This window comes from Hyperolius riggenbachi, chromosome 3 (genome assembly GCF_040937935.1).
Source record: "Hyperolius riggenbachi isolate aHypRig1 chromosome 3, aHypRig1.pri, whole genome shotgun sequence".
Classification (NCBI taxonomy): domain Eukaryota; kingdom Metazoa; phylum Chordata; class Amphibia; order Anura; family Hyperoliidae; genus Hyperolius; species Hyperolius riggenbachi.
The window spans coordinates 282,467,578-282,491,420 of NC_090648.1; the positions used below are offsets into that span (position 1 = coordinate 282,467,578).

General features: G+C 43.3%; 1 protein-coding gene across 4 annotated transcripts in view; it reads left to right on the plus strand.

The window, feature by feature from the left end:
• The window catches only part of FAM3C (FAM3 metabolism regulating signaling molecule C), a 97,475-nt gene that overhangs the window by 44,913 nt on the left and 28,719 nt on the right, over positions 1–23,843 (plus strand). For all 4 annotated transcript variants that reach the window (XM_068276403.1, XM_068276404.1, XM_068276405.1 and 1 more), the window contains 2 exons: positions 13,896–13,943; positions 20,241–20,345. In XM_068276403.1, coding sequence (XP_068132504.1) covers positions 13,931–13,943; positions 20,241–20,345 — 118 coding nt within the window. In that variant the 5' untranslated portion in view covers positions 13,896–13,930. The remainder of the gene's footprint in view (positions 1–13,895; positions 13,944–20,240; positions 20,346–23,843) is intronic.

Genomic DNA, 23,843 nt, shown 5'->3' on the forward strand with positions numbered 1-23,843 from the left:
CACGCCGTATTTTTATAACAGACAGGTCCGTCAGACCCTCCCGGGGGCGGTCGTTCTGCCGACAGTAGTACGTGAGTACAGGCTGTCGGCAGACTGTAAAGACTGTTTCTGCCGACAGCTTGTACTTACGTGCTACAGTCAGCAGAATGACCGTCCCACGGGAGGGTCTGACGGACCCGTCGGTTATAAAAATATGGCGTGTGTATGCGCCTTAAGATCATAAGGTCGGTGATGAAAGGACGGGATAGAGGACAGAGCAGTGAAGATGGGTGATGGGGAGGACAGAGCAGTGAAGATGGGTGATGGGGAGGACAGAGCAGTGAAGATGGGTGATGGGGAGGACAGAGCAGTGAAGATGGGTGATGGGGAGGACAGAGCAGTGAAGATGGGTGATGGGGAGGACAGAGCAGTGAAGATGGGTGATGGGGAGGACAGAGCAGTGAAGATGGGTGATGGGGAGGACAGAGCAGTGAAGATGGGTGATGGGGAGGACAGAGCAGTGAAGATGGGTGATGGGGAGGACAGAGCAGTGAAGATGGGTGATGGGGAGGACAGAGCAGTGAAGATGGGTGATGGGGAGGACAGAGCAGTGAAGATGGGTGATGGGGAGGACAGAGCAGTGAAGATGGGTGATGGGGAGGACAGAGCAGTGAAGATGGGTGATGGGGAGGACAGAGCAGTGAAGATGGGTGATGGGGAGGACAGAGCAGTGAAGATGGGTGATGGGGAGGACAGAGCAGTGAAGGTGGGTGATGGGGAGGACAGAGCAGTGAAGGTGGGGGATGGGGAGGACAGAGCAGTGAAGGTGGGGGATGGGGAGGACAGAGCAGTGAAGGTGGGGGATGGGGAGGACAGAGCAGTGAAGGTGGGGGATGGGGAGGACAGAGCAGTGAAGGTGGGGGATGGGGAGGACAGAGCAGTGAAGGTGGGGGATGGGGAGGACAGAGCAGTGAAGGTGGGGGATGGGGAGGACAGAGCAGTGAAGGTGGGGGATGGGGAGGACAGAGCAGTGAAGGTGGGGGATGGGGAGGACAGAGCAGTGAAGATGGGGGATGGGGAGGACAGAGCAGTGAAGATGGGGGATGGGGAGGACAGAGCAGTAAGGATGGGGGATGGGGAGGACAGAGCAGTAAGGATGGGGGATGGGGAGGACAGAGCAGTAAGGATGGGGGATGGGGAGGACAGAGCAGTAAAGATGGGGGGGGGGGGGAGGACAGAGCAGTGAAGATGGGGGGGGGGGGATGGGGAGGACAGAGCAGTGAAGATGGGGGGGGGGGGGATGGGGAGGACAGAGCAGTGAAGATGGGGGGGGGGGATGGGGAGGACAGAGCAGTGAAGATGGGGGGGGGGGGATGGGGAGGACAGAGCAGTGAAGATGGGGGATGAGGACAGAGCAGGGAAGTTGGGGGGGGGGCAAAGCAGGGAAGTTGGGGGATGAGGAGGGCAGTAGAGTGAAGGAAGAGGCTGTGACAGCAATAAAACGGGAGGATGGGGAGGACAGAGCAGGGAAACGGGAGGATGGGGAGGACAGAGCAGGGAAACGGGAGGATGGGGAGGAGAGAGACCAGTGAAGTAGGAGGATGAGGAACAGGGATCACCTTGACGTTGTAGCTGTATAATGCTGCTCGGTGACCTCCCGGCAGGCACTGCAGCTGAGCTGGTCTGTTCTCCTCTTACTGCTCCAGGAACTCGGCCGTGGTGCTATCGGCAGACACTGCAGCATGGGCCAGTGTTCACATGCTTCTTCAGCCTTTCCTGAACCACGGAGACTGGCTACCATTATTGGAGGCATCGGCAAAGGGAAGCTTTGCCCCTGGATGCGGTCTCAGTGGCCTCCCGTTTTATAGTTCTTCTTCTCACATATCGGCAGTGTTCCCCAACCCTATTCTCAAGGCCCACCAACAGTGCATGTTTTGTAGCAATCCATAGAGGTAATTAATTAGCTCTGCTGCAATACTAATTACCCCACCTGTGAATGTTTGTGGTTTTCTGCAAAACCTGTAGCTGGATAGTGTAATGGTTAAAGAGAACCTGTACTGAGCAAAATTATTTAAAATAAACACATGAGGTAACTTCAAATGAACATTACATAGTTACCTTGCCATCAGTTCCTCTCAGAAGCTCACCATTTTCTTCTTACAGCGATCCCTTCCAGTTCTGACAACATTTTGTCAGAACTGAAATATATCAGTTGCTGTCAGTTATATATCAGTTGCTGTCAGTTACAGCTGAGAGGAGAACTGATGTGGCCATGTTTCCCTATGGCTCAAGTGGGCGTTGTTACAGTTTAACAGTGTGCTGACCAGGAAGCTGTTATGGGTAATAGCCATTTTCAAAATGGAGGACGGAGAATTCCATTGATCACAGTGGACAAACGGTGAAGGAGAGGAAAAATAGATTGAGGAGTAGACTACACAGGCGGTAAGTATGACTTGTGTATGTTTATTTTGTCTTTTAATTTTCAGTACAGGTTTTCTTTAACCACTTAAGGACCAGGCCTTTCTGCAGTGATCGGTGCTGCGTGGGCTCTCCAGCCCGCAGCACTGATCAGGATTCAGCCTTGGCGATCAGACTTCCCCCCCCCACCCCCCCCCCCTTTTTTCCCCACTAGGGGGATGTCCTGCTGGGGGGGTCTGATCGCCGCCGGCTGTTTTTGATCTGCGGGGGGGGCTCTTCAAAGCCCCCCTCCACAGCGTTTTCGGCGCTCCCTGATTCCCCTTACCTCCCTCTCCCTCCTGGGGCTGCGCAGGACGGATTTCCGTCCTGCGCATTGAAGGATAGGCTTCAGCCTATCATATGCCGGCGATCCCCGGCCAATCAGAGGCCGGGGATCGCCGATCTACGTCACGGCGCTGCTGCGCAGCAGCGCCGTGTCATGTAAACAGCGGGGATTTCTTCCCCGGATGTTTACATTATGCGTGCGAGCCGCGATCGGCGGCTCGCACACTGTTCACGGAGGCAGTCTCCGTGAACTAGCATGGAAAGGTTTCCATGCTATACCACTAACGACCCGCCAACGCCTATGGGCGTTAGGCGGTCGTTAAGTGGTTAAGGGCTCTGCCACTGACACAGGAGACCTGGATTCAAATATCGTCTCTGCCTGTTCAGTAAGCCAGCACCTATTTAGTAGGATACCTTGGGCGAGTCTTCCTAACACTGCTACTGCCTAGAACAGTGATGGCTAACCTTGGCACTCCAGCTGTGGTGGAACTACAAGTCCCATGAGGAATTGCAATACTCTTACAGCTCTAAGCATAACTCAGGGAGGCAGAGGCATGATGGGATTTGTAGTTTTGTCACAGCTGGAGTGCCAAGGTTAGCCATCACTGGCCTAGAAGAAAAGCGCAATATAAATGTTCTGTGTCTATGTACTATTGGTGGGCCTTGAGAATAGGGTTGAGGAACTCTGTTTAGAGGATAAATGGTTTGCAGTACTACTTGTCATGTTTTTTTGTTTTTTTTACTTAAATCATCTAAGATTTTTCAACTTGACAATTTGTCACCACCTGAGCAACGTTTAGGGCCAGCACACTCATAGGTGAGAGTGAGTTTCCTGGCAATTTACAGGCATCTATACTAACAATACTAAGCTTGCTCATGTTTAAATGCCTACATGAAAGCTCTATTAGGACACAGGTTTTTTTTTTTTTTTTTTGTTTTTTTTTTTACTATAGCAGCTGAGACAAACTGTGAACGTTCTTGGTAGTAAAATGCATGGAGTGCGTAAAATGTGTTTCAGACAAACATTCCTGATTTCACACTGTTCAAATGTGGACCCCGCTCCTATCAAAAGAAAAACGCAGAAAAAAAGCAGCATGCAGAACCAATTATAAATCTGAATCGCATATAGGCCTCGATTCACCAAGCGGTGATAACTCAGTTATCACGCCTAAAGTACTTTAGGCGTGATAACCTCTTCACCACTGAGTTATCACCGCTTTTGCCTGCTCTTCGCGCGAAGTTATCGCGCGTACGCGCGTAAGAGCGCGCGCAAAGTCCCATAGGGCTTAATGGGCACTTCGCGCGAAGCACGGTGCGCTGCGCGCGTAGCGCACCGCGCTACGCGCGCAAAACTTTGCGCGCGGGAGTTCGCGTGAAGCCCTGCTTATCATGCCTAAAGTGACTTTAGGCGTGATAAGGGGCTTTTCACCGCGGTGCAAACACTTTGCACCGCTTGGTGAATCAAGCTCATAGTGTGCAAGAGGCCTTAAACTGAAAGGTTTGGTTGAGTTGGGGGTTGGGTATTGAAGGTAAAATGTTTGCTGCTGTTTCAACAGATTTTTGAGAAGTTCTGAATGACTTTGGGTGTGGTAAGAGGTGTTTGAGTTGAAGTGTCCCTCTTTCTTGCCTAAAAAAACAAAGTTGGGTGGTGTTTCTAATCTCCCCGCTCCACACCAATCTGTCGGCTCTGTCCCACCACAGCAGCAGAATGCATTGCTAGCCTGCAGGCTTGTATTACATCTGTACAGAATTAAACTGTAGCCTTAGGGATCGAGTCCAGATCCCTGCCGAGAGACAGTCCTTGTACGTGTGTATGGGGCTTTTTGGGAGACCTAAGCCATGCCTGCGAAATTAGTGATTAAGTAATTGGTCTCATCCACCTCCTTTTCAGCTCATTAGGGAAAAGTAGAAATTATTAATTGAAATGGTCAATGGGATGTGAAGAATCCAAATGTGCAACGTATTGCAGATTGCATGCGCTTTGGAATCAGGTCAGTCAGATGCACTTCCTATTGATTTTGGTGTGCCAAATTCCAGTCTGTATTCAGCTTGTATTAAATGTGCATAGATAAGTATTTTTTTGCATCCCATTGGTCATGTGTAAGGATTAACACTGGATGCTACATGACTGAGGCCCAGTGTACACCGAAACCGCTAGCAGATCCACAAAACACTAGCGGTTTTTGGTGCGGATTTCAGAGATTTGGCCCAGTGCACACCGAGCGGATTTGGATGCGATCCGCCGGCTGCATCCGCCTGTAAATCCGTTTGGCTATTGTATTTCAATGGGCTGATGCACACCGGCGGTTTGAGGTTTGTAGCAAACAGCAAGCGTGTCTCCTGCTGCACGTTTGCTAAAAACCTCAAACCGCCGGTGTGCACCAGCCCATTGAAATACAATAGCCAAGCGGATTTACAGGCGGACGGCGGAACGCATCCAAATCCGCTCGGTGTGCACTAGGCTTGAATTGTAGCAGTGTGCAGTTGATGGTAATCCTTGTTGCTGCAGAGTTTTAATGCTTTCTGCTCTTTGCAGCTCATTACACATGCAGGAAGAGGATAGATGTTCTAAGGCAATCTGTAAACACAGCACATAACTTCACATTTTTATGCCTGACAAAACTCTTTATTTCAGCGTCTTAAAGGGAACCTAAACTGGGCAGGATGTAGATTTTTTTCCTTTTTAAAATACCAGTTGCCTGACTCTCCTGCTGACCCCGTGTCTCTAATACTTTTAGCCACAGCCCCTCAACAAGCATGCAGATCAGGTGCTCTGACTGAAGTCAGACTGGATTAGCTGCATGCTTGTTTCAGGTGTGTGATTCAGCCACTACTGCAGCCTCAAGAGATCAGCAGGGCTGCCAGGCAACTGGTTTTGTTTAAAAGGAAACATCCATATCCCTCTCATTTAAGGTTCCCTTTAAGAGGTTCATAACTGGCTGACAGTCATAATACAAAGATCATGAGTATTATTATTATTATTATTATTATTATTATTATTTGTATATCAAAAAAACATTCAATTACAAGATTATTTGGGCTGCATTGGTACATATATAGCATCTCTTAAAGTCCATCTGAAGTGAGAATAATATGGAAGCTGACATGTTTATTTCCTTTTAACAATGCAAATTGTCTGTCCTGCTGAGGATCTTCCTCTAATAATTCTAGCCATAGACCATGACTGAGTGTGCAGATCAGATGTGTCTGGATTTGCTGCATGCTTTTTTCAGGTGTGTGTGATCCAGACACTACTGAAGCCAGAAGAGTCAGCACGACAGCCAGGTAACTGACCCAGACACTGTACAAAAATCATCCGACTCTTCAGTTTATGAAACCACCGACTCCAGGTACCCAAAATTGCTCAGACTCCTTAGTCTAATCCTAACCAAGGCTGTGGAGTTGGTACAGAAATCCTCTGACTCCTCAGTTTATGAAACCTCCGACTCCAGGTACCAAAAGTTACTCCGTCTTGTCTGTTCCGACTCATAGCCCTGCATTTATATTGTACTTTTCTCCTGGAGGACTCAGAGCACTAGAGCTGCAGCCACTAGGGTGTGCTCTATAGACAGTAGCAGTGTTAGGGAGCCTTCCCCAAGGTATTCTTACTGAATAGGTGCTGGCTTACTGAATAGGAAAAGAGCTGGGATTCGAACCCTGGTCGGCTGGTCTCCTGTGTCAGGAGCAAAGCCCTTAACTATTGCACTATCCAGCTACTGGAATTGTATAAAGGGAACCCGAGCCAAATTCATAGTTAAAGAAAAACAACATACCATACTTACCAAAGAGGGAAGCCTCTGGATACTGTAAGCAGGGGTCCCCAACCACCGGTCCGCGGTGGTCTGTGGGACGTTTGCAATTGGGCCGCGGGACTGTCCTCTTCCATTTTCCATGCACTGCTGTAATCTATCAAATGCTAAATGAAAAAGTGCATGATTCCTTAAAATGCCAAACAAAATACACATGGGGTGAAAACCATTGGGTATTGCCATGGATTTTTTTTTATTTATTTTTTTTATAAAATTTGCCAGACTATTTCCACATGAGTGCAAGCCTTAGTGAGTACAGAACTCTCCCCCAAAAATTTTTACCTCATGAGTTAATTTACTTCACATGAAATTTTTACCAAACAGTTCTTAGTGAATTGAGCTGAATTTGACTAAATGTGTTTCATGTGAACTCTAAAAGATTATGGTATATGAAAGCCATACACAAAATAAAGGCACCGGGAAATGGCCTCAACCTTTGCTGATATTCTACAATTTTTATAGTGGTAATTTATTGTTAGTAAAATATTGGTAAATATTACCGATATTTTGCCTGTTAACATTTGTATGGGCTCCTTTGGCGGAGCCAAACTTCTGCGGCGCCTCTGGCTCCCAATTTTTGTGTTCACTATGAAACAATTATTGTGCTCCTGAGTACAACATAATGTGTCAAACACCACAAAGCTGCCAAAGTCCCATATAGCGCACATGTTAAATTTTAAACAGTCCCAAATGTTGCTTGGTGTTAATGGAACAAAAATCTTATAATGTTTCCAGCGCCACCACACCCCTACTCATGGTCACATACTAGCTCCAATGACCATAGAAAATGCTCATATGGGAATGTTGGATAATCCGTCCCCATCTGGTGTAATTGGGCATGTAGGAGTATTGGTGAATCATAATAGTGTAACCATGTATGTTTGTTATAAGCATATGAGCAAGCAAGTGTTGGAAGGGATAAAGATCTCACAATTTCCCTGCAGTATAAGCTCTACGTGTCCATGGAACCGCCTCCTTCCTCTCCGTCTCCTTGCAGCAGAGCTTTTGCCATTCATTTGGTTGCTCTATGCTGCAATTTAAGCATTTAGCTATCATTGGACTAAATACAAATATAATACAGTAATCCTAAACACAAAATGTAAAACGCTGTGCAAAAAAAGTAGTAATTCGGTGCTAGCTGCAGAGTTTTTGTTGTGGTTAGCTACAACAGTCTTTTGTATTTACTAAATAAAAAATAGTTCTTCTTCTATATGAATGTTTGTTTAAGGAGCAGCATGTTTCACATTTCACCTCTGTCACCTTAACCAGCGAAAGTGCATTAACACAAGGCATTTGCAGCAGAACACACAATGTTCACTCTCATGTTATTTTAACCTCTTTGTCCAGTGATCAGTCCTTCTCTGATTTACATTATTTCCATATACTGTATCTGATGTCACCCATATCCTTTGACTACTAACTTTAAAGTATTTCTTCAAGTAAAATGTTTCTGTCAATATTAGACCTAATGCAAACTGAGTAGGACCTTCTTTTTTCACAATTATGTTTTATTATCATAATAATAGCAAAGACAGGAGTTTACAGCTTTTAGTAATCCAGAAGTGATATAAAGATGGCTTAGTACATTGTAAATTATATACGTGACTATAATAAAACAGCAGAGTGGTTACATAATTAAGGGCTCAGACACACTACACTACACTGCTTTTATGAGCGTTTTCGGGTCATCAGCGCTTGCTGAGCGCTTTAAAAAAAAATCGCTCCCATTCACTGGTATTAAAATTGCGGTAAAAATCGACTCAATCGCGTAAAATCGTGAAACATTAAAAAAAAAAAAGACGCAATAGTGTTGATTTTAGTGCAAGTGAATGGGAGCGTATTTATTTTTAAGTGCTCAAAGCTCTGATGACCAGAAACCGCTCAGAAAATAGTGTGTCTGAGTCCTAAAACATTTCAACAGAGTATAGCCATTTATAAGAACTAGTGAAGTTTAGACCTATGCGTCTATGACTAGGAGCAGAGTAGGAGCAAGAGCAAAAGATAAGAGTAAGGGTTTGTTCACACGGGCGACTGCCAGCCAATTTGCTGCGTCTTGGTCAAATGCTTTTGCAGAAAAGCATTTGATGGCTTTCGGCGGGGATCGCTGGTTTTCACCCCCGCAGGGGGACATGGATGCCACGGCTAAGCAACCCTGGAAGTTGCATGTTGCATCCAGGGTCGGCTGTAACACCAGGAAAATCAGGAACAGAACACAGCATTCGCACAAACGACGGTAAAAGTACAGAACAAGCGATGTAATTCACTTGAATAAGCAGCGTTTCACTGGCTAATGCCTCGCCGGCGGAAAATGACCCACAATCGCCTGTTTGAACTGGCCCTAAGTTGGGAAAAGAACTGGTCCTGATTTTGGTTGGTGATGTCACTACTAACGTGGCAAGCTTAGGTAGAGTAGGAACAATGTTTTCCTTATTGTAATAGGGGCAAAATAAGGCACAACTTTCTTTATTACCTTACAATAACTCAATGGAGTTTCTGCGCAATTTTGTTTGTATTTTTTTTGCGTTGTGGCATCCCAACGTAATTTGTGTTTTTGCTGGTGTAGCTCTGATATCAAAGCATACAATTTGAAGAAGGGAGGGGGTGCCTAATGTAACTGTACAAAATATATATAGATATAGAGAGAGAGAATCTGAACTGAAAATAAAATGTCAAAATAACCATACAGGTCATACTTGCCTCCTGTGTAGTCTACTCCTCAATCTCTTTCTCCTCTCCTGTGCCCCATTTGTCCTTTGTGATCAATGGAATTCTCCGTCCTCCATTTTAAAAATGGCTGTTACCCCATAACAGCTTCCTGGTTAGCATACTGTTAAACTGTAATATCACCCACTTGAGCCATAGGGAAACATGGACATTACCTTGCACGTTCAGCTGTAACTGACAGCTGCTGATATATAATGGCCAGCAACTGGTATATTTCAGTTCTGACAAAATATTGTCAGAACTGGAAGGGATCACTGTAAGAAGAAAATGGTGAGCTGAGAGGAACTGACGGTGAGGTTAGTATTTAATATTAATTTGCAACTACGTCATGCGTTTGTTTTAAATAATTTTACTCGCTTCAGGTTCCCTTTAGGCTGCTTTCACAGTGGGACGTTACAGACGCACGTTAGAGCAGCCTGTAACGCAGCCCAACTCACAGCAATGAAAAATCAATTGGCTGTTCACAGTGCCCACGTTGCGTTGGAGTAGAACGCTGCACGTTCAATGAAAGTGCAGCATGCTGTGCGTTATACTCTTATTTGGCTGCGTTCGGATGTTTGCACATGCTCAGTACTGTTTTTTGTTTTGTTTTATCTATTTGTCGTATGCGTCAGAGTTTGCATCACGGATGCGTCAAGAGATGCATAACGCGGCTTTATATAACGTCCAACTTCAATACTAACATGCGTTGCTTTAGGGGCACGTTATGCGACCTTATCGTTGCATGAAACGCAACGTCTTAATGTGAAAGAGCCCTTAAGGTTGAAGCTTGTCTTGGGAATCAGGACAAGTGACACTAATTGACCTAAAGCCTCACTGGCTGACATACAATGATAAGGTAACACTTAAAGGGACTCGGAGCTCAAAATAAATAAAAAAAAAAAATGGTACTCACCTGGGTCTTTCTGCAGCCCAGTGTAGATCGGGACGTCCCACGCCGGGCGTCCTGGCTCTTCTCCCATCAACTCTTCAGAAATGGCTGGCGGGCGGCAGCCGGGCAACACTGGGACAAGTGCCGGGCTCCTCTTCCGTAAATGTCATTTGCTGGCGTCACACGCCGGCTGCCTCGCGTCATCACGGCGGCCGGCGTGACTGTACGGCGCATGCACGGTTTAATAGCGCATTCGCCATACAGTCACGCCGGCCATGACTATAGAACATATCAGGGTTTATCGCTATCTGTGGCCATGTTGAGAAGGTTTTATTCCTCCTGTCTCAGTACCTTTGCATTGGGAATCAGAATAATTTTATTTGGCCAAATAGGTATGCTCTTGGCAGTTGTTTAACTGACACAAACCGTGTGACACGAGGACAGACCATGAAGATGTTACAGATTAAAGTGAACCTCCGGACTAAAAATCTACTCAGCAGAACTGAAAAGGCTTGGTGACGTGGTGTTTAACAGTTTCACATCATCAGAACTTTGTTTTTCTTACCAAAGCAATGCTAATCGTCATGAGCTAAGGCGACCCTGGCCCGGGTCGGGGCCACTAATGATAGCTGGATTAACATGACAGAGGGTCTATAAATAGCAAGGGAGGCACGGATTGTCTGCCCTGAGGTCTGACATTCAGCTAAGGTAATTAACTTTTTTTTTTTGCTTCAGCTCGTAAGTCCTTTAAGGATGGTATAGGAGTTAAAATAGTGGTAATCCGGATGAGAAGCATTCATTTTCCTGTTCTATGCTGTAATGCTTCCAAGTCCTAGCAGCTTCCTAATTGCTATTTGTGCTGGATGAATTGGCTTGGTTCTGCGTTAAAGGACAGCTGTAGTGAGACGTATATGGAGGCTGCCATATTTATTTCCTTTTAAACCATACCAGTTGCTTCGCAGTACTGTTGATCTATTTGGCTGCAGCAGTGTCTTACTCACTCACGACACTCACTTCTAAATTCAGAAGTTGGAATATAAAGTGGACAGGGTGAGAGGTTTCAATAGTCGTAGCTTGTTTTCTGCAGTTGCTAGGGTAAGCTGCAGCCAATTATTTCTGGTGATCAGATGATGTGCTGCAGTCTCACTTTTTCTCTTACAGAGATTGAGCTGAACCCCACAGTCATTGATCATATCATGACTGATTCAGTGATTGCAGTATGAAACTGCACCATTCATTTTAGTGGTAGTCCAAACCGTTTCGGCTGCCATATTAGGTTATTAGAAATAATGGGCCCAAGGAATTTGTATGACTCTACTTTGGTCACAGCAGATCTATTTATAATTTGTGTCGGGGGGAGGGGGGGGGGAATAGGGGTTTTCTCATAAAATCTAAAATTCTCATAATTAAACCGCGCATGCGCAGTACTGTCACGCCGGCCGCTGTGATGACGCGAGGCGGCTGGCGTGGTGACGACGACGTGCCGTTTCAGGAAGAAGCCCGACACTCGGGCCCAGTGTCGCCGGGAGCCGTTTCTGGCCAGGCCCTGGGAGAAGAGCCAGATGGACGCTAAGGGACCTCCCGACCTACGGTGGGCTGCAGAGTGCCCCAGGTGAGTACCAATTTCGTTTTTATTTTGAGCTCTGAGTCCCTTTTAAGGTTGCCACTAATTATCCAATTTCTAGTGAAAAATCGTTTACGCGATCAAAAAATTCTGATTGGAAGAAAAATGTTCACTCCATTAGTGCTTGCTTCACACTATATATGGATAGGCTCAAAGACAAAAACTTGAAATAACATAGCGTAACCCAGTCTGGAACATTACATCTATTGCCCACACCTCCTTGTGAACACCATGCATCACTCCTCTGTCACTGCCTCCACCAGCATGCAATAAATAAGATGCAGGCTCACTGGACAGCGTTGCTGACCGTTCACAGACCAGCCCTAAGCGCTTTGTATTTCCACAATCTCCAACTTCCACAATAGATTCCATGGAAACCATGCCTTCAAAACTTAAAACAAGCCTTCCATAGTGTAACTCCGTTTTATTATAAAAGGATAAAAATCATAGTAGTGCACTCACATTTAAATAAGAACATATGCGCATATCAGTAAACTTTCAGACGTCCTCACCGCCGCATCTCTCAGTGTCTTCCAGCCTGCTGCGCCCACGTTACATGTTACATACATACTATCAAATTTGTCTTTATGTACAAATTATAGTGCTGTTTTTATTACGTTACAGAATTGTACAAACTGTTTTAATAAATTAAAAGCAAAAGAATTAAAAACATGTTATAAACAAAAAACTTAGTCTTCCCTAGTTTCTTAGGCCCAGTGCACACCAAAACCGCTAGCAGATCCACAAAACGCTAGCGGTTTTTGGAGCTGATTTCAGAGCGATTCTAGGTATGTTTAGAGACGTTTTCTAAACACACCTAGCGGTTTTGTGTGCATTTTTGTGTAGCAGATTACACATATTGTTACAGTAAAAGCTGTTACTGAACAGCTTCTGTAACAAAAACGCCCGGCAAACCGCTCTGAAGTCGTTTTTCAGAGCAGTTTGCGTTTTTCCTATACTTTACATTGAGGACGAAACGCTTTCGAAAACCGCAAACGTGCAGCAGGAGGCGCGTTTGCGGCTTGGCACAAACCTCGAACCACCGGTGTGCACTATCCCATTGCAATATATTAGCCAAGCGTTTTTACAGGCAGATGCGGCCGGCAGATCGCTCCAAAAACCGCTCAGTGTGCACTAGGCCTTAACCAGTGGTACGTGTATTACAGTGGATCTTTTTGATGGGTACAGGCGGTACTTGGGCTTGATGTAGTGTTCATTAAGTATAACAAATTTAGAGTATTAGAAAATAATTCTATATAAACAGCAGCACCTAATAAGTATTTTAGCTAATTTAGGCCTCTTTCACAGTAGGACGTTGCGGTTTGTGACGTTAAAGTCGCAACGCAAATTTTAATGCCCCAAAAAAGTCGCAAAGTAACTTAATGCCCCGTTACAGTCGCATACAGTAGAGCGTACAGGCAATGAAAAGTATGTTTCCAAGTCATTACTGAGCATGTGCAAACAGTCCGCCGCTAATATGTATAACGCACTGCATGCAGCACTTTCACTTAACGTGCAACTCTAGACACCAATGCAACGTGTGCACTGCGAATTGGGCATTGATTTTTCATTGCAGTGAGTTATTCTGCGTTAAATGTTATTTTAACGTCGCACTGTGAAAGAGGCCTAAATGGCAAACTGTTTAGAGACACAGGTTACTGTGTACTACTATTATGCTAGGCACATACGATACAATTTTCTGACCGATTTACTGTCCGACTATTTCCAACAGGTCCGATCTGGTTTCTGGTTGATTTTTCCATTCACTTCTATGGCAAATTGATCAGAAATCAGATCAGTCCTGATGGAAATAGTCTATCTAAATCTGTCAGAAGACTGTATCTTGTGTGTGCCTAGCATTAAATACAGTATCTTTGTCAAGGGGTACTCGAGATGATATCTACATTTTTATCAAGGGGTACTTAGTGAGCAGAGCAAAGACATTCAAAAGGGGGTACATATCAAAATAATGTTGAGAAACACTAGACTATTCTATATGTTCAAATCTAGAGCTTTCTGAAAGTAAATCCTTTGTCATGTTGTACACAGCAAAACCTGGCTAAACAACCTCCCTAAACAAAACCTGTTGAAAATGTATATTTATATGTACATTAACTTTTTTTTTTTTTTTTCTTTCTTGCTGCAGGAAGTGACAGTACATAGTCTCATCTGGTGTGAAACATGAGAATAGCAGGTGGGTATTTTTTTGTTTGTTTTTGTTTTTTTCCTCTCCTGATACAGAGTTTGAATGATTGACATTTTATTGTTCGTTCCTCCTTTGTTTGTTTTTAAATGTTGTTTTTGTTTGAAATGTAAACAGTAAGTCTAGAAATGGAGCAAAACCAGATATTTTAAGCAGAGTAATGTATCGAAATCATTGATACAAAACCATTCAGTAGTAAGCCAGAAGAGGATACTATATAGATATTTAATTGTATCACAGTATCTGGTTTTTCCTCCACTTGCATGGATTTCCTACTATTTGTAACTTTTCACCTACCAGTTAAACAGTCTATTTTAGGGCTCTTTCCCATGGACAGCTGAATTGTTTGCTTGTCGCACTACCTTGTCTCCCGTCTACTGGCCACAAGTGCTGGATTACTGGCCAGGCAACCAAATTGATTGGGGCTGCAGAAGCTGTCAGACACGGACTGAGGACTAGAATGTAACTTCTCCACACAACAGCAGCTTGCTAGAAAGGGAAGGCTGAAGTGTGCCAGGCAAAAACATCTGTAGTTAACTTTTCTTCCATAATAGCACCATCATTTAGACAATCTGCTCAACAACTAACATTTGTTAAGTAGTGATGTAGGCGAGCGGGTCGCCTGCGAACAGCCCTGTACTACTTCCAGGTCGCTGTCTCTCAGTAGTACGCATGCCCTAGGCCGGACGCGTTCAGCAGTACACATGCCCTGGCCCAGCGCGTCTTTGATTATGCACTTGTAGCCGGGCACGCTTCGTGACATCACATACATGCGCAAAGCGTGCCCGGCCACAGGCGCGCAATCAAGGCCGCACATTGCCAGGGCATGCGTACTACTGAATGTGTCCAACTGGGACAGCAATCGGAAAGTAGTACAGGGCCATAGCTGTTTGCAGGCGACCTGTTCACCTACATCATTATTGTTAAGTGCTTTTTTTTTTCCCCATAGGACTCAATAAATATGGAAGCCACCATATCCCGCTCAGTTAAAGTGTACATTGATGTTCAGGCTAAATTGATAAATACTTTCCTTCTGTATTGGGTCTATTGGGTGAAATGTAAGTCTTACCTGAATTCCGCATTGAGCATACAAGACATTGGTGGTTTTCACTTTTAAAAGAAAACTTAAATTTTGTTAAAACATTGATATAAATTCTATAACTAAAAGAAATAAACTGTTGTGACTTTAATGTTATCGCAGGCCACCTTTCTTCACATTTTCCTTTTGGCTGATTTGTACTTTTTAGAAAAAAAAAAAAGAGTTCAAATGTTTTCTTTCCTTGTAACCATGCCAACAGCATTGTGTGTACAGGACATCCTCACTAGTCTATATAATTTGCTCTTTGCTTTTACAATATATTTGCATAGACTGAGGAAGGAAAAAAAAAGTCTGAATCTTCTGTTCCTGGGTCACTTCAGTTCATTTTAATGAAGGGGAAATGTAGCCGTTTCCTTGAGCACGGAATCGAATCCTTGCATCAGTTAAAGGGAATCTGAAGTGAAAATAGACTTCTGATATAATGAATTGTATGTGTAGTGCAGTCTCATATTGTTCCCAGTACAGGAAGAGTTAAACTTCAGTAGTTATCTATGCAAAAGAACTTGTCTGAGCTCCACAACCCAACTTGGGTCAGAGACAGTCCTGTTTTCTAAAGCACTTCTACATCAAAGAAACAGTGCAAGGCAGCTTCAGATAGGATATTTTAGTACAGGAGAGTTAAAGGGTTATTAGCTCTGCTCTGTTTCATAGTATAAAATACTGTGTTGTGGTGTTTGTAATAGCAAATATGACAATTATGCAAATCAAAGTTGTTGTTTTTTGCGTCAGTGTCAGTAACAGATGAAACTGGATTGATTGCTCAGGGCAGGCGTTCTTCTTTCACTCCAGGTTTATTTTCACTTGTTTCCATAAAACCCTGCCAAAGTCTTACATTAATGCAGACCTGAAATGTACTTAGCTTTTACTTGATCACCTTCTGCGGAAACTGAAAATGGCAGTACTTGCAGAACCTATTATTCTGTTAACTTTGACAATACAGTGAGTTGGCTCTAACGCAAAGCTCCTCACATATGATTTGGTCTAGATGGTCACAGCAAGTTAAAGCAGTCAGCACTTTTACTTTCATAGCTGTTCACTATAGAGGCTAACAGTGAAAATAGTAATTATTTGCTGAAAACCACTGGAAATATACAAACAGAATGTGTGTAATTGTTTTTGTGAGACAAACTCACCTGTAGCTTTAGTTTGCAAAAGTGTCCCTGAGTTCAGGGACACTTTAAAGTGTTAAGTGTACAGCACTTGTATTTAAAGGAATACTATCGATACCCAAGTGTTCTAAAATGACAAAGTACAAATAATGTCTAAGTAGCTGTGTAAACCTTTTCCTACTTTTCATGTTAAATATCAGAGGCAAAAGCTGTAATTTATTGAGGGTAGGATTTAGCTATATTGGGACAAATCAATTGCAGAAGGGGTGTCTGATATGCAACTCTGGCTGTGCATTGAAGCAGACTACAGAAAGCCAATATCAAACATATCAAACTCTGAAAGCAAAAACAGTATGAAAAAGCTGTGACAATTAGTTACATTTCCTCTGCTCTCTACAGACACTTCAGTCAGAAACACAGGACACAGGAGCTGCAGCTGTTGGGAGCTCTCTCTCTCTGTCACACACAGAGCTACACATAGAGTTAACTGATCAAGTGTGAGGGAATTTCCCCTCTCCTCATGGCTCAGTCAGCCGTCAGTTTTGGCGTCAGTAAAGTTTGAATGTATATTGATAACAGTAAAAAATGAAGTTGCTACTAAAATGTATACACCAGTACTTAGCACCACTTCCCAAACAATTCCTGTGTCAATTGAAAAAAATATGTGAATCGATAGTATTCCTTTAAACATGCTTAAAGGGATTCTTAAAGGGAATTTCTGAGCTCATAACACCCCCCCATCTACATACCCAGGGCTTCCTCCAGCCTCTTGCAGCCGACATGTCCCACGTCACAACTCCACTTGCAGCCGCCAGCCCGGGGTCCCCGCCGGTGCAGAGGTCATCCTTACTGCTCCTGCTTGAGAGCCGCTGTCAATCAAGCCCACATTGTCGGCGGTGTACTGCACAGGCAAACAACGTGGGCTTGATTGACGCCGGTGCTTGCGCAGGCAGATTAGAGGATCCCGGACCGGCGGGGACTGCAAGCGGAGGAGCGGCGTTGAACATGTCGGCTGCAAGGGGCTGGAGGAAGCCCCAGGTAAGTAGATCAAGAGGCAGCTTTTTATGGCTGATGATTCCTTTAAAGCAAACCTGAAGCGAAAATAAACGTGTGAGAATGTTATTGTATATGTACTATTAATGGTAAATAGAACATTTCTTGAGGCTTCATATAATTTATTTATTTTATTTATTTTTTTCAGTTTAAGGGCTAAATTTCTAAAACTAGTCTAAACAGCAGTCTTGACAATATGATGTAAAATCTACTTCACTGAGCTGCAAAGCAAAATAAATAGCGGTTTCAACATTACATTGCTGTCTTATCGGCAGTATTTTCTCAGCCAAATGGAAGTGTTTGGCTTTCCTTTTACATTTTTAGGAGAGCCCACACTGAATTTCAATGCTGTTTAAGTGCATTATTTACTTAGATAAAAGCATACGTGTTTTTTTTAACCCTTGTAGTGCAAAATAAATTGAAAGAGACCTTAGACAAGTTTATTAGTACTATATGTACCCATGTTTATCTCGTTATCTCAAATGTCCGTTCAGGTACGCATTAATGAAAGCACTCTTGCTAGGAAAAATAAAACCCTTCCTGATTCTTTTTACATAACCATTACTGACTCCTTATGTTAATGCAGTAACCCTAACTGAAGCAAAACCTCCTCTACCTTTCCCCAACCATCCTCCTTGTCTCTCAACCAACCCTAAACCTTACTCGTCTCTGTCCTGTTGATTTCAGCACTGGCACCCAACCTACCGGCCTGCCAATGGAACCTTCTTGAGCAGCTTGCCACAGAGCAATAACAGTTTGTGATTTAGTGCTATACGGTCCCCTCCATCAAAGCTGGTGGTGTATTGGAGTTCTGGTGTACAGCTCCCTGCTTTCTGTTTTGAATATTTACTGCACAGAACACTGTTTGTGGCATAGAAATAAGACTATCAGAGCTTATACCCACTGCTTTTTTTTCTAATTTCATCCTAAAATAAAATTCTTTACTAGCATGTTATAAATTGAGTCCATATTGAAGGTCGTATAACTGCTGTAAGCTGTGTCTTCCCATTCCTAGACCTCCATGTATTGTAGCTATGTAATGGAAGTCTGGACCATGCCTTTTTTTCCGGTCTCTGCACAGGTTAATATCGTACGCGGTCACTTCTTCTGGCTCTGAATGATGGTGCATCACAAAATGTCCAACTCTTGGGTTCAATCATCTTTTTAACACTTAGCAGACTTAGAAATGTTATTAGGAAAATATGAAATACAGTACTGGATTTCAAATGGGTGTTTGGAGCTGCTCCTTAACTTGAAAGGTGTTTTTGCTTTATTGCTGTAGTAATCAAGTGTTTGCAACATTACATTTACAAAATCCTGTGGAATCATCCTATATTCATTATACAACAGTAAACTGTGAAGTTTTTGTTTTGTACTTGCCACCGTACCAGTGTAACCAGGAGTCGGCACTGGTAACTTTGACGTACCGAAACCAGTTACCTCTAACACTTACGTTTTTATAATGTAAGGCGTGTCAAGAACAAATCATAATTTTTTTAATCTATTTTTTCTATAGATTTAGAGGTTGTTATAGGTATAAATTCTTACCAACACTCCTCTACCTGCTGCTGTATATTTTTGTTCTGATTCAAATGATCAGAATAGACATTTACTAATACATGTTCACTGTGACCTGCCATTTTTTCCCTCTCTATTCTCTAAGCATTTGATTACATTTATTATATACTGCAAATGTTTCTCCACTTTTTCCATGTTTCTTTGTATATGTTGCAGACCTTGGCTGAAAGTGAAGCAATTTTTTGTATAACAGCACTCCCTACTGGAATCTAGTGGAACAGCATATATCAGTGCTTAACTACACAAAAGCATAATAGCTTAAAGTAAATGGGAACTGGTCCTTAAAAAAAAAAGCCAGATACCTACCGAAGGGAAGGCTCTGGGTCCTAAATGAGCCTCCCCTCTCCACTCCCGGTGCACTCCCGCTGGCGAAGGTGACTTCAGAAACTCTTTGGAATCCTGCGTGCGCAGTATGGAGCCGCCTGTCTTCGGGAGGACTCAGCTCCTGAATACTTCCGAAGTCCCCCGTGGCGGGAGATTTAAACTGGGGAGCCAGCGCTGCACCAAGGGCACCGGGAGAGGGGAGGGGAGGCTCATTAGGACCCAGAGCCTTTCCTTTCCTTAGGTAAGGATCTTTTTTTTTTTTTTAAGACCCAAGTCCCATTTGCTTTAAAGGGAACCTAAACTGAGAAGGATATGGATGTTTCCTGTTAAAATAATACCAGTTTACTGGATCTCCTGCTGATCCTGTGTCTCTAATACTTTTAGCCACAGCCCCTGAACAAGCATGCAGATAAGGTTCTGTGACTGAAGTCAGACTGGATTGCTGCCTGCTTGTTTCAGGTATGTGATTCAAACACTACTGAGGCCACATAGATCAGCAGGACTGCCAGGCAACTGGTATTGTTTAAAAGGAAACATCCATAGCCCTCTCAGTTTAGGTTCCCTTTAAGCAATTGTATTCGTTCCACCTGTAAACTTTTTTTTTTTTTTCATTTTGTAAATGGTTACAGTCTTTAAAGGGAACCCAAGCTGAGAGGGATATGGAAGCTGCCATATTTATTTCCTTGTTAACAATGCCACTTTCCCACTTTTCCCACTTTCTGTCTGGACCACACGCAATGGAAGTTCTCATAAGTGGGTGCATAGGACAGTATCAAAAATTGTTACATAGAACAGAGTCTCCTATTTTTATTTTCAGTTTTAATGGCTTAATTTTTTTAGATTGGATTCTAAGCAGCAGTCATGACTATGTGATGTAAAAGCTGCTTCATTCAGTTGCAGAACAAACCAAAGTAATGCCAATTTGAACTTTTCAGCACTAAAACCTTGTCAGCAGGGTTTTGCTACTTGTCTTCTTGAAAGTCCACGTGTTATAGGTGTCCTTATCACTGACAGGATAATTGTGTGTAGAAAATGCTTTTCACTGCATTTATTTATATATATTTTTGCCCCTTGTAGGTAAAGTAACTGGAATGCCATTTTGTAACATATTTTCATTGCCTTTAGGTGCTATAAAGTTTGTTGTGGCGATAGCGGCTTTTTTACTCACGTTTTATGTGATTTCTCAAGTGTTGGACATAAAAATGGATTCCAGTTTAGGAAAACTTTTAGGTAAGTTAATTACTGTGTCTTTCATTCCAAACGATGTAGTTTACATTTTAATAAGATTTTAGGGGCACATTTACAATCCATGGGCCCCCCAGTAAAAAATGTGTTCTCCTCCTCACCCCCCCCCCCCCCCCCCCCCTCTTCTTCTCCATACAGTAAAGCCACAACACATGGGCCATCGAAACCACCTCCTTCCCTTTTTTTAGAGAGAAGTAAATGTAGTTACTATTCTAATCTCCCCATAGCTAGTGCTGCCACTCCGACTCCTCTAATTTGCATATTAAAATCTTGTTGATTGAAACTATAACATGAAATCCGTCTCTTAACTGGCAACGCTTAGGAATTTTAAAAGACAACTGAAGTGAGGATACGTAGACTGCCATATTTATTCTCTTTAGTCATAGACTAAAACTAGTCCTTGGTAAGAATACTTGTAAAAGGTACAGGCAGGAACAAAGAACATCTATCAGGCCCTAGGCAATGTAACTGTGGGTACATGTAAGAATGATGTGCAGGTACTCTGCAGGGCAATCAGGCGATTCTTCCTCTATTACACATTCTTCATGCACAATCTGAATTAGGTTTATGGGTGATAGACAACACCTCTGTGTTCATTGTGCACAACATTCTCAGTGGATTCCCTGCATCTCTGTGGAGAGTGCATATGTAGAGTATAGGACTACTGTGTAACAAAGTACACCTGAGACAGATGAAATTCAAGTTTTATACATACCTGGGGCTTCCTCCAGCCCCCTTAAAGCTAATCGGTCCCTCGCTGTCCTCCTCAGCCACCTAGTCTTCTGCTATGAGTCCCAGGTACTTGAGCCAGTCTGGTGTAGTGCGCATGCACACACTCCGCCGCCGAATGCACACACCCCTCCGCCGAATGCAGAATGTTCCTGGTTGTGGGAGCGGAATGTGGCCGGACTGCGCTGACTGGCTGAATTACCAGGACTCATAGCAGAAGATCCAGGTGGCAGAGGAGGACAGCGAAGTGCTGATTAGCCTGAAGGGGGCTGGAGGAAGCCCAAGATATGTATAAAACTTTTCTTTTCCTCCATCTCAGGTACCCTTTAACCACTTCCCAACTGAGGGGTTTTACCCCCTGACCACCAGAGCAATTTTCACCTTTCAGCGCTCCTTCCATTCATTCGTCTATAATTTTATCATTACTTATCGCAATGAAATGAACTATATCTTGTTTTTTTCGCCACCAATTAGGCTTTCTTTAGGTGGGACATTATGCCAAGAATAATTTTATTCTAAATGTGTTTTAATGGGAAAATAGGAAAAAATGTGGGAAAAAAAATTATTTTTCAGTTTTCGGCCTTTATAGTTTTTAAATAATGCATGCTACTGTAATTAAAACCCATTAAATGTATATGCCTATTTATCCCGGTTATAAAACCGTTTAAATTATGTCCCTATCACAATGTTTGCCGCCAATATTTTAGTTGGAAATAAAGGTGCATTTTTTTCAGTTTTGCGTCCATCCCTAATTACAAGCCCGTAGTTTATAAAGTAACAGTGTTATACCCTCTTGACATAAATATTTAAAAAGTTCAGTCCCTAAGGTTACTATTTATGTATTTTTTTTAAATTGTACATTTTTTTTTTTTTTTTATTACAAAAAAAAAAAATTGGGGAGTGTGGGAGGTAAGGAGTTAATTTTTTTGTGTAAAACAAGTTTATTTGTGTGTAAAAAATGGTTAGGGTGTAGTTTTACTATTTGGCCACAAGATGGCAACATTACCAATTTTACCTTCCGGACGCTTGCAGGAAGTAGAAAGAGGCTGGGACTTTGTTATTGCTCACAATGATCGCGCTGCTCAGCCGAGCGGCAGCAGATCATTGCGGGGCTTAGATCAACGAACGGGAATGGATTTTCCCGTTCGTTGATCTCTGGGCGAGCGGGCGGCGGCGTGTTTACTAGCGGCGGGCGGCGTGTTTATGAGCGGGAGCGCGGACAGCGGCGGGAGTGCGCAGAGTACGGATTTCTCCGTCCCTGGGGGTGAAAGGATGGAAAAAGGGGCGGAGAAATCCGTACGCGTGGGGGTAAAGTGGTTAATTCGTAGTCGCCAAACTAAATTTTAGCAACCTATTAAATTATTTGATTTCATGAGCAAAGAGAGTGCATACATTTTGCATAAATAAGCATCAACGCATTATTTCCATCTGATTGACCATCTCTATTAGTGACACAGCTACACATCAGGCTTTATTCTTACAGCATGGAGGTTATTTAGTGTATATATAAGAGAATCCTGTGTACACATCATACATATACTGTACAGTCACAATCAGATATGTATTACTAACTTTAAAAATATGGGGACTGCTTTATTGTAGCTGCACAAGTAACTCATTTTGATTGGTTTATTTCATTTTTGTGGACTAAGCACAGCTATTACTGTGTATATAAATTATTTATGATGACTATTTGAGAAATAGAACATTTTATCATTTTCTATTTTAATTACAGTTTAAATTCATTAGGAGTCTGAGTCGGTGCATTTTTTCCCAACTCCAGGCACCCAAAATTGCTCCGACTCCACGACTCTGACTCCACAGCCCTGCTCCTGAGGTCTGCAGTGCTGAACTATGTTCTCACTCGGGACCAGTGGCAGTATGAATGGACCCTTATTCAGTCCTAAAGCGTGCACACCACCATTGTTCTCAGCGGTGGTGATGTTAGCTTAGCTACTCTTAATCGAAACTTACATGGATAGCACTGCCAGTGGCAGGGGGGGGTTACTTTTTTTTGCTGCCAACTATAGCTGATGTGTTCCACTTGTGATCCACATAACTCCACTGCTTTCTCCTTCAAGCCAGGAAGGAGGAAGTAGTGGTGTTATGCGGACAGCAGAACGCATCGGCAAAATACTTGTAGCTACTCATAGCCAGCATCACTACTCAGCACTGCTTCACTGAATGAGGTAAAGATTTATGTAGAATAGATGGCCAACCAGATGCTAAAAATCCTATCTTTCTTGAAAATTTAATGGAAATTGCATGCCAGGCCAATCAAAATTGAGGGAAGGTTTATTTACTTGGCCCACTTGCAAGTTGCATGAAATCTGCAGGTAAGCTGAAATTATTTACATCACGCTGACCAGAATGTTTTAGTTTTGCAAACTATCATCTGCATAGTCTGTAAATGGTGTAAAGCAAACCCATACAGACCAAACCTTGCAGAGCAACTATGCACACAAATTAATCTTTCCTTTCGTGTGACGCTTGTCAGATTTTAAAACCGCATCGTACTATTAAAACGCTTCACCGCCTACAACAGATTTTATTTTTGGGCAGGTTCTGGAATCCAGTTTTACAAACTTGCTTGGCACTTCCTGCATGATGTGAATTTTTGTGTCTTTTTAAGGGCTCGTTTCCACTATAGCGAATCCGCATGCGGGCACTGCATGCGGATTCGCATACTTAATGTTAGTGGATGGGGCTGTTTCCACGTGTGCGGCGGCGGCGTTTTTCGGTGCGGGGAAAATC